The sequence below is a fragment of the Thalassophryne amazonica genome, chromosome 9, assembly GCF_902500255.1.
Source record: "Thalassophryne amazonica chromosome 9, fThaAma1.1, whole genome shotgun sequence".
NCBI lineage: Eukaryota > Metazoa > Chordata > Actinopteri > Batrachoidiformes > Batrachoididae > Thalassophryne > Thalassophryne amazonica.
This window is the reverse complement of record NC_047111.1, coordinates 51,081,982-51,093,863: the sequence shown is the minus strand read 5'-3', so window position 1 is coordinate 51,093,863 and position 11,882 is coordinate 51,081,982. Positions and strand designations below refer to the sequence as shown.

At 41.8% G+C, this 11,882-nt stretch overlaps 1 protein-coding gene across 6 annotated transcripts in view; it reads left to right on the top strand.

Annotated features, from left to right (window-relative positions):
- The window catches only part of shroom1 (shroom family member 1), a 118,266-nt gene that overhangs the window by 78,859 nt on the left and 27,525 nt on the right, over positions 1-11,882 (top strand). For 4 of the 6 annotated variants that reach the window (XM_034178018.1, XM_034178019.1, XM_034178020.1 and 1 more), the window contains exons 2-3: positions 8,933-9,041; positions 9,136-11,819. In XM_034178018.1, the coding sequence (XP_034033909.1) occupies positions 9,039-9,041; positions 9,136-11,819 (2,687 nt within the window). In that variant the 5' untranslated portion in view covers positions 8,933-9,038. Of the gene's footprint in view, positions 1-8,932; positions 11,820-11,882 lie in introns of all 6 variants that reach the window. The other 2 variants (XM_034178022.1, XM_034178021.1) reach the window with 1 other exon arrangement.

Sequence of the window (11,882 nt, the reverse complement as noted above, 5' to 3'; positions counted from 1 at the left end):
AAATGACACCTCTTTCCAAACACTAATACAGAAAATAAACTACAGTCGACTAAAATGTATTTTTCTTCCCAATATGAGACGTCCTGCATTCTTTATGAATTAAACTGATGCTGACGTGCAGCACAGCCAGCTGCAAGAGCTCAGTTCAGAGGTATGGAAAGACATTCATGCCAATAATGTCTGAAAGGAAATGCTTTTGACAAAAACTACAGATTTTGTTTATTTCTGTTTATATTCAGAGATCAACGAGCCACCATGTAGAGTTTATTTAGGTCCAGAGTTTAAGGATCCAGTAACCAATTTCATATTTATTTACTTTAAGACTCAATAAAATGTTGTTGACATAGAAAACCTTTAAAGCCTACTTTTAGTAACAGAAAATTCACAAGCGGTATCGATAAGGGAATCAATAAGGATTCGTATCGATAAGCGGACTCGATAATGGTATCGATATCGATAAAATCTTATCAATACCCATCCCTAACCACGTTCCATGCTCCCGCAGAATATCGCACATATTGAAATGTATGTTGTCGATGCGTGGAGCGTGCGTTTGGCTGTTTCCGTCACCGATCTTCAGCAATGTTCGTTGGCATCTTTAAACGCACAGGAAGCTGCAGGAAACGAAGACAAACAAGACGCAAATCTAACAGAACGCTTTGAAATTTGAATTGAAATATGTTTAAACTGCATCCACCCAAACCCGGACAACAACCAGGAAAGAGTTTTGCTAAAGGAAATGGCCAGAAGAGGAAGCTTAGTGATGATGAGTTAAGGGAGAGAGACAGGCTATATGAAAGAAACAAGAGGAAGAGAGGTTTTGTCCCGACCTGGCCACAGAAATGGCCGTGGCTTGGTCATGACCAAGAGAAGAATGAGGTTTTCTGCCAAATCTGCAGGGCCTATCCATCGTATACTGACAAGTAAGTAAAGTATATGCTTGGTCCTGGTAGACCCTGACTGTTTTGAAGCTAGTTTAAAAGTCTAACCATGGGCCAGTGCTCCTACACTGTGGGCCACTAACTTCTAAATTCTGCTGGCCCTGTGGGCCAGTGGGGCAAATTGGTTTATGTCAAGCCCTGCTCCTGCATCAAACTGGAGCACCCTCTGTAGTAGAGACAGAGCTGGAATCTGATAGGGGGTCATCATGTTTTCCGTGGTAGAAGTCACTGAGGTAGTCAAACAACTTTGCAGTGGAAAAGCCCCGGGGGTTGATCAGATCTGTCTAGAAATACTGAAGACCCTGGGTGTGGAGGCATTGTCTTGGATGAGACATCTCTTCAACGTTGCGTGGAGGTCTGGGATGTTACCTAAGGAGTGGCAAACTGGGGTGGTGGTCTTCAGATTTAAAAAAAAAAAAAAAGAAGAAGAAAAAAAAAAAGGGGGTGGGTGTACCAGAGAGTGTGTGTGCCAATTGCAAGGGCATCAAACTACTCAGCCAACCTGGTAAAGTCTACTCCAGGGTGCCTTAAAGGGGGTATGGCCGATAGTTGAATCTCTGATTGAAGAGGAACAGTGCGGGTTCCATCCTGAATGTGGAACAACTGACCAGCTCTCAACTCTCACAAGGATCCTGGAGGGTGCCTGGGAATATGCCAATCCATTCTACATGTGATTTGTGTACTTGGAGAAGGCGTATGATCGGGTACCCTGGGAGATGCTGTGGGAGGTGCTGCAGGAGTATGGAGTGAGGGGGTCCTTTCTCAGGGCCATCCAGTCTCTGTACTCGCAAAGCGAGAACTGTGTTTGGGTCCTCAGCAGTAAGTCGGACTCCTTTCTGGTGGGGGTTGGCCTCCGCCATGGCTGCACCTTGTCACCAGTCCTGTTTGTGATATTCATGGACAGGATATTGAGGCGTAATCGGGGGAGGAGGGTTTCCAGTTTGGTGGGCTCAGGGTCTCCTCACTGCTTTTTGCAGATGATGGGGTCCTGTTGGCTTCATCGGCTTGCCGCCTCCAGCATTCACTGGGTCGGTTCACAGCAGAAAGTGGAGCGGCTGGGCTGATGATCAGCACCTCTAAATCTGAAGCCATGGTTCTTAGCAGGAAATCGATGGACTACCTTCTCCGGGTAGGGAATGAGATCTTGCTCCAAGTGAAGGAGTTCAAGTACTTTGGGGTCTTGTTCACAAGTGAGGGAACAATGGAGCATGAGATTGGCTGGCTGGAGAATCAGTGCCGCAGAGCTGGTATTGCATTTGCTCTTCCTATAGGTAGGTGTTCCAAGCATGTCCAGCTGGAAGGAGAACCTGGGGAAGACCCAGGACTAGGTGGAGACATTATAGCGCCACACTGGCCTGGGAACGCCTCAGTATCCCCTCAGAGGTGGTTAATGTGGCCCAGGAAAAGGAAGTTTGAGGTCCCCTGCTGGAGCTGTTCCTCCCACGACCTGATCCCAGATAAACGATTGAAGATGAGTGAATGAGTGACTCTATGCACTGCTGTCTGTTTTTTTTCTCCTTGTTAAAGATAAAGCATCCATTTTGATCTGTCATTACAATGGGCAGTAAAAGTTGAACATTTTTAACTTTTCACAGTAAGTGCCATCACGTGCTGCTGGCTTATTTATACACACACACACACACACACACACACACACACACACACACACACACACACACACACACACACACACACACACACACACACACACACACACTAATTATCATGTGGTTAAAACAAGAGTCTGTTCATTCATTTTACTCCATTCAGACTGTACTTTTTTCATTCAAACAGATCTGCTAAATTGATGTCAGGCACATGCACGCTTAGAAACAAAACAATATCAAGTATTGGGAGAATCAGCCTAGATAGATTATGACGGCAGGGCATAAGTACACAAGGAAAAGTTCTTTGCTGCCAGTGCAGCATAGCAATGTGAAACCAAACTAACTAGACCGAAGTCCAAACATGGAACTTAAGTTGGAACTTCCATGTGTGAAAATACCCTGGACCTGATTTACTAATATTGTACAAATAACGAATGTTTATAAGTTCACTTGTATGAATAGTTCATGAGGTGAAAGATGGAACGTACCATTCAACGAGGTGAAGAAGAGTTGAATGGTACATTCCATCTTTCACTGAATACTTTCACCATTGAAAGAATAGAAGAACATTCATTATTTGTTTTACATAACGGCTAAAATAGATCCTTGTCATTTGATATTTTATTAATTTATAAACAACAGAAAAGGGACTTATATTTAGATGTTCTTTACTGGTGTTTAACAGTCCAACACGAACTTTAAATAGGAGTCCAAAAATGTTCTGTTTTCTGTGATGCCATGCATAGACTTTGTGTACAGACTGCTGTCTGCTTTCCTCATTCCAGTGAAAAATCGCGTCAGAAATTTGGCCAGCTTCATCCTAACAGCTCTTCAGGCAGGCCTACTTACTTGGCTTACTGTGTGATGGATTTGTTTTTTTTTTGTTTTTTTGTGTGTGTGTGTGTGTGTGTGTGTGTGTGTGTGTGTGTGTGTGTGTGTGTGTGTGTGTGTGTGTGTGTGTGTGTGTGTGTGTGTGTGTGTGTGTGTGTGTTATAAGAATTAGCAGCACCAGTTAGCTCCTTCAGATTGTCGTCTGCCAGCAAAACAAACTCTGCCATGTTTAAACGGCACCCCAGTCGTGTGAGCATGCATGGTGGTTGGGGCGTGCAATACCACATTTCATATAGCAGCAAAATTGCACGCTAAAAAGAACTATTGCACAGCCAGTGAAACACATTGGCAAATGGTACAAATCATCCATGTTGGGATGGAAAGCATTTTCTAAGTGATTTACTCAGAATAATTGCACACCTGACTGTGGGTGGTAACACGACTTGGCAAGCATTTTGTAAATAAGAATTTTGTGTGCATTAGTGACTGTAAGTGCAAAATGAATATCAATCAACCAGTTGCAGGTATATGCAAAATAAGACAGACACACACATTCTGACTGAAAATGTAATTTATTGGACATTTACCTTATCAAAAATGAATGTGCCTTTAGAATGGTGCATCGTGTTGGTTTGCAAACCACCAATAAACTCAGCAGAAGAACGTGTATTCCTTTTCTGTTACCGATCTTCAGCAGACTTTGTGAGTGTGGAATTTCTGTGATGATGTCAGCAAAAAATGAGACAGGCGATGCAAGGAGCAGTCAGGATTCAAATTTTATTTATGGTCGAAGCAGAAAATGGGTGCACCTTGAAGTTTCCAAAAGGTACTGCATGCAAATGTACCCACAGAGCCTTCTGGCTTTCCACAAGCAGAGCTGTGTTAAGGACGTCTCCCATAATGAAGACAAAATCATGATACAAACATGGCCTTTGGGTAGTCCAGGCCATGATCAGATGTTTAGTCATGAATTTGGAGAAACACAATGTGTTCTATCAACAAAAATGAATGCTAGCAGGGGATGACCCTGACCTCGTACTTTAAGTACTTTCTGTCCTGACATACGAGGCCAACATCAAATTTTTCTGTACAGTGAGCATCTTTAAATTCTCGGCATGTAAGCTGCAGGAAACAAAGACGACGCAAACAGAACAGAATGCAGAAGAATGCTTTGAATGAATGAAATTCTAATGTGTTTAAATTACAGCCACCCAAACCCAGATAACAGCCAGGAAAAAGGTCAGTTCCAACTTGAAAATTAATTTGCAACACTTAAATGGTAAGTAAAATAACTTAAATTTGTAAGTGCATGCAAACTCCAATTTCCAACTTCAAAAATTCATGAAAATTAGAAAAAAAAAGTTAAATAGTAACAATAACACTTTTAATGTTATTCTGCACAAGTGTTACTGACATGCTCAACAATGACTAACATGTAAATAAGTAACACAGAAAGTTATGTACAAAGTAAGTTCAAACATTAACATGTTCAAACAAAAACTGAAATGCAAAAAAGTTGCCAATTAATGGCAGTTTTGTGTGTTCATTAATTTCAGCCTTGGAATGCAAGAAAGTGCACGAAATTGCATCAAAATTTAATTTTTTTTTTTTTTTTTTTTTTTGAGTTTGCGTCATGCATGTACACCTGGGCCGGTAAAATTTTGGTGGGGCCAGTAACTTCTCAAAGGTACTGGCCTTTGGACCAGTGCCAAAAGTGGTCATTGTCTAGCCCTGAAACCTCTGTTTTATTCGGCTCTTTGGCCTTCATATGTTCAGCTTCGGCTTGATATCAGAGCAGCAGACATACACTTACAGTTTGACATTCACAATATCTAAGTCCACAATAACCTGAACCCTCCTTGATCCTACAGGGCTTTCTTTCAGTGTTGATGCCTACTTGCATTTTTCAGATAGCTGATGATGAAAGGCAACTGTGTTACATAATCTTATTAATGTTATCTCCATAGGTATTTTATCTGAGTAATCTTAAGAGTGCACAAGGATAAGCATATTATCAAAATATGCTTTAATTCAGAGTTTGATTATAGCTGCTGCAAAGTGATGCTTGGAATGTTAATGGTTAGTGTTAATTGAAAAATTCCAGTGAGCATGAAAGGTCTGAACAGTTTGAATGCTATAGCAGAAGGGTCAAAGTTTATTGATAAGAAGGCATGAAAAACATTTTTCTGGGTGCTTTTTCTTAAGTATATCTCATGTAGAAATAAATTAGATTTGCAACAAAGGACAATACAGTTAGTGAAATCCAGCAAACATCCCAAGAATGATGTGAGGTGGGGGTTAGATGAGGCTTGAGCGGTCACAATGCTGTATAAGAAGGCATTATTCATCTATCATATGACTAACTCTCCATACTTCAGCAGTTCCCTATAAGATACTTGGTTTTCCTACAGAGTATTGTCAATTGTGAGAAATAAATGTACTATCAAACGTGATAGAGATGACATCCCTGTAAGCAGATTTTGTTGAGTTTGATGATTGAGTTTAAGTCATTACCATTAAAATAGAGGTCAGTTCTGCTGTTGGCCTTCTAAATGTAGGGACCTTCCTGAGTAAACATTTTTATGTATTAATAACTTTTTTGGTATAATGTGACATCTTATGGTACTGCATCTTTTTGGGTATCAGGCGTGGCACAAACCCTATGGACACAACTGATAGAGTTCAAAAAAGGTTTTAATGGGTACAGCAGGCAGCTGGTCAGTACACGTGTGGTCCAGCAGTGTGGCAGAGGTAGCAGACAGATGAGAGACTGAGGCGTAGTCAAAAAACAGGCACAGGTCAAAATACACAGTGTTAGTGCTATCAGAGGCAAGACGAACTAGAGGTCAAAAACAGGCAAGGTCAAAATACCAACAAGCAGGATGGAGGCTGGAAAGTGACACAAAATCAACAATCTGGCAAGGGACTGTGAGACTGTGAGAGCTTAAGTACCAGTGGAATAATCAGGGTGAGAAATGAGGTGCTGTAGTGCAGAAGGTGCTGTAAGGGGGCGTGATTGGGGAAGACAAAGGTAAGTGCAAGAGAGTGCAGTGAGGCAAAGTGAACTTGGGGCAAGATAACTCAGTAGCTGAAAAACCAATGGTGCAAAGCAAGTTACGTAAGTGACTAACTGTGAATAACGTGACGTGTTCCAGACAAATAATAATGTGTGAGCAAAACAAAACAAAACCAGTCTAAGAAGGGGAAAAACAAGAAACCTAATATTAAACCAAACTAGGACAGAACTGATATTTTGACTGAGACATAAAAGTGAATACAATAAATGATGAAGACAAAACAAACTACTGCTATAACAGAGAATAAACAGACCCAGTGACTACAGAATAACGCAATTAAAAACAAGATAAATGATAAACAGAAAATGCAATAAATAACAAATGGAACATAATCACATAAACACTTGAAGATAAATAACCAAAACCTGTGACCAAAGTATAATACGATAAATGTGATAAACAGAATTAAACAAATACTAAAGCAACCTAAGGAACCAAGAGTGAAAGCAAATAATAAACAATAAAGCAAAACTAAATACGTGGCAAAGAAAGGATACACAGAGACTAAATGAAACAAAACCAGTCATAACTGAAGCAAGACCATGGCAACCAGACATAATATAAATAAAACACTGAAGATTCACAACCTGGAGAACCCAAAACCTAGGACATGAACCCATCATGGGCAGGAACATGACATTGGGTTCAATTTATCATTTTCCTCAGTTCACTCATGTCACTTTCCATGTGGATAATTTGTGTGTGTGTGTGTGTGTGTGTGTGTGTGTGTGTGTGTGTGTGTGTGTGTGTGTGTGTGTGTGTGTGTGTGTGTGTGTGTGTGTGTGTGTGTGTGTGTATGTGTGTGTGTGTTATTTCTCTGATTTTACAGAGAGCTGTCAAAGAAGAAATTATAAAGAGTAAAAAATAAAATCTGTGTAATGACCCTGTCAACATGGCTTTATTTTCTAGTGACTAATCCCACATGAATGAAGAATAGTGTGTTAAAATGCATTTTAGGGACTTACTGAGTAGGGTTAACAGATTTCCCCCCATGTTGCCATGTACCAATACCTCTGCCTGGCTGAGTATGCAGCAGTTTTTTAATGTTTCAAATTCTTTACTGGACTGAGAGAATTATTCTCTCTCTCTGTCTCTCTCTCTGTGTGTCTCTCTCTCTCTCTCTCTCTGTCTCTCTCTCTCTGTAACATTTCAGCAAAAGTGTGTAATTCTTTTACAATGCACAATGCAACACTTGAATCAATATGGTCAAGGAAATGTATTCCCCTAACATGGCAAAATGTGACCTAGAAATTCCATGTGGAGATTTTTCAAGGGTTAATGTCTTTGGCACACAAGTAAATTTTCAGTCTCGTAAAAATGGTTATTTATTTATTTTAAATACATAACTTCAAGACCTTTGAGCACCAGTGCTGGCCAAGCGATAGTGTTCTTGTTTTCAAGAGCGGAAGGTTCCTGGTTCAAAGCCAACCCTCCCCATTTGCCATGTAATGTGGAGTTGTCAGAAAGGGCATCTGCATAAAACATGCCAAATCAACAAGCAGATGTGGTAATCCAGAGTGAAAAGGGGGCAAGCTGAAGGAAGTACATACTTTGCTGAAGACCTTTGTTTTGTATATACTGTAAAGGAGGTATGAAGATGTTTTGCCTTGACAAAAGTGGGGAAATAACTGATTATAATATTTCAGATGATTCCACAAGCATCAAATGTGGTTAAAAATACTCCTTCAACATTATGCTTTTAAAGAAAAGCCAGTGGGCTGCTCCAGATCCTGATCTTGGTGTCCCAAAGTAGGTTTTTGATTGAAACAAAGTAAATCCTATACAGGCCCTGAGGTCCAACAGTGCTTATCCCCATATTATGGCATGAAGTAGGAGAGTCTACAGTTGTTCATGAATGGGATGCCAATCCATCATAGGTTACTCCCCCAGCCAAAGCTGGTACCCATTTACAGCTGATGGAACTAATGAACTGTCTTGTCCAAGGACACAGACATGTAGCATGACTGGGAATCCAATCTAATTTTCCTTATTGTTAGGCAGCGCATTTGGCATGCTAAGTAATGCTGGTTGGATTGAAGAATGGCTTAAAGAGTTACAAATTTGGAATCTGTAAAAAAGGGTATGATTTGGTGCTTGGATCATCAAGATTTGTATTTGTCTGTGTATATTTATTACTGAAAGAAGAATTTCCATACCAAGCATGTCAGCCATTATGGAAAATGACTTCCATTTTGAACATTGGAGAAATATATTTGTTAAAGTAGTGTAGTGCCTCATCGATGGAGAATCTCAAACAAGACGTTTGTGTTCGAGTCTCAAATTGTAGCTATCAAAACTGAGATGCAACCATATGATAGTTTTGATCTTTCACTTAGTGATTTCATGAACTTTCCCAGTTGCATATTTTGTCAAACTTTTCCCTCTTGATCCGCCATTTATTACAGTTGTACGATGGCGTATGACTCCCATTTTCCTTTGGCTAACCTGTCTGTCCTACATCTGTTTTCCCCCATAGGAGCTGAAGTTAAACATTCCAAGAGGCTTGGAATCAGCAAACAAGGAAGCAAGAAAATGACCTAATTAGTGGCAAGTATGACTGACGACTTGCTGCAGAGGAGTTGATGGTAATTTCCCCAGTTTCACTCACAAGTCATCGGTGCACGTTCATGTACTCAGTATTTACAAACCCCGTCTTTCCCTTCCTGCTGTCTGACCCAGTCCTCCATGGAATCCTACAGTTTACATTTTGAGAGAATGAGCAACGTGGACCTGCATCCTCTGAGCCTGCCTGTCAGCCGGCTCTCCCCAGGCAAGTCCAACAGCAGCATCGTTGACCAACTTACCCACCACCAACACGGCAAAGGAGACTCTGCCTACAGCTCCTTTTCTGGCGGGTCTAATGCCCCAGATTATTCCTCTTCATTCCTCCCAGAAGACCTACAGTCCAGCCCTTTCACTCACTATGCTGATCTTAAGTTTGTAAAGTCTATTTATACCCCTACTGAAGTTCTGCAGTCTGACACAAAGACCATGGACCAGTTGTATCACTCTGTTGAAGCCATTTCTCATCAGTGTCACCACACGAAAGGCACCATAGTAAACCACCATAGTAACCATTGCCACACCAACAACAAAGATGTCTGTAAGCAAGGTGTGCCTTTGGTGGCTCACCCTCAAGGTGCTTACTTTCTTCACCCTCCTCCAATCCCAGTACGCCTGGATAGTTACATAGCTACAAAAAACTTGGATAACAACAGAACTCAGCACCATGGTACTGAGTCTCAGGTACAACAACAGTCAAGACCTCACACTCCAGTCCATGGAAAACCCTGTGAACCTATTGTCTCAAACCCTGAGATGATTAACTCAGATTCAGAAAACAGTGGCCTCAAACCTGACCCAATACAAGATAGTTGGAGGGGATTGCAAAAGCAGCAGCCACAAGTCTCCCAACCTCCAATACATCTCCCCCACATTCAGCCTCATGATAAGAGCAGAATGCTGTTAAACTCAGAGTACCTTATCACAGATAAGAAAGCTGTGTGTGAGCAGCAGAAGTCAAGAAACACCTTAAGCCGATCACCACCACGAGGCACCAGCCAGGCTGAGCACCTGAAGTCCAGACAGCCAGCAAGTAGTAGTGGGTGTGATGGAGATGGTAACAAAAGCAGAGGTGGTAGTAGCGGTAGCCATGTGGATAATCAGCGCAAAAGGGCCAATTCAGCTTATGATTGGCTTGGATCAGAACTCGCCCATGCTGAGAGCTCATGTGATCCTGCTTCGAACATTATCAACAGTAGCATCCAGCATAAAGGTCAGTTCTACTTTGTTACAGGAGTATGCAAGATGTCTGAAGCTGGAATGAGGACATATTCTGCATCAGTTTGTGGATCAGATGCTGGAAGTGAGAGTTCCACTGTGGTGGAGACACACCGTCTAAGACAAAAAGAAAGACGTCATAGCACAATGGATAATTTCTTCAGACCATTTTCCAGTGATGCGATTCTGGATGAGGAGATTTGCACTTCTTCGGCTAAGAACAAATTACGAACGTCTAGGAGCCATGATGAGGAAAATCACAGACCTGCCTTCTTGTCACAGTTTTCTCAAAGTTTTAATGACTTAGGAGAAATCCACATGGCACCGAGTCGAGAGATGGGCCGGCACACTGACAACAACCCTATTTTCTACTGTGGACCTGACAATAACTGCTCTCTATCAACAATATCACAAAAAAAGGAGCTCAGCTCACTGACCACTGATGAACATTACAACCAGCATAAGAGAAAAGAGCAGTCAAAAAGCTTGGAAAGGCAACCATTGGGCGATGTAGCCAGTGAGAGGATAAGCAAAGAAACAACCCCACTTCTGTACCAACTCACCAGTGCCAACAGGGCAATGTTAAAGCCAAAAAAGGATGCTTATGTCAGTATAAAAAGTAGGGAAGCAACCATAAATGAAGCGAATCATACAGATGTGACAGTTAATGATGACGTGCTTTCACATGGGGAAGTAAGCAATAGAGTTAGTGGGGATATTAACTCACTTGCCTGTAACACACTGGATGACTCCTTTAAAAAGTACTACAAAGAGAAACTAAAGGATGCTCAATCTAGAGTCCTAAGGGAGACGTCTTTTAAAAGGAGGGACCTACAGCTGTCTCTGCCACACTGCATCAGGCGAAAACCAGAACCGAGACCCACAGCAATTCACGCTTTCTTTTCATCAAAGGACTCTGACGCTTCAGCAGACACCCTTGCTACTTCTGTTATCTCTGAGGAAACAGAGAGAGGGAGCATGAATGAAAAAACAAGGGAACATCCAAAGGAGACTGATAGAGAAAGTGAAAATACAAATGGGAGACCAGTCAATGTGGCTCAGCCTCAGGTTGCGCGCATTGGAGGGAGGAAGAGGTTGACTCTCGAGCAGAAGAAGATGTCCTTCTCTGAACCAGAAAAACTTAACCAGATTGGTGCTTTTTCCACCCACTCTGCTTGCCGCTCCTTCGAGAATGAAACTGAAAACGTCTTTCTGGTTGAAGGTAAGGGAGAAGTGCATGTGAGTCATGGAGAGCAGGGACTGGTTGCTACACGAAGAAAGATGTTTGAAACAAGAGGCAGGTCCTTGACAGCACCTGGTGTCTCAAAGACAAACCTTAAACACTTGCAGCACAAGGCCCTTGTAGAGTACATGGAACGCAAGAAGGGTCAGAAAGTTGCTGAGCCTCAGCAAGCATGGTCTCAGTTACCACCTCCACCCAGACAGAGGCACTCCTTGGGGGAAAAACCATTTGACTGGGGTCCCAAGCCTTTGTCCGGAAGTTATGAAGCTAAAAGTATGAAGAAACACCGTAGACCTCACTCTGCAGGCCGCATCCTTGATTCCTCTACCAGTTCTGTCAGGTGGGAAATGGAAGCAGTGGCAGGAGAAAATGTAAATTTGTTGGGGTTTTTTTGTGGTGTTGA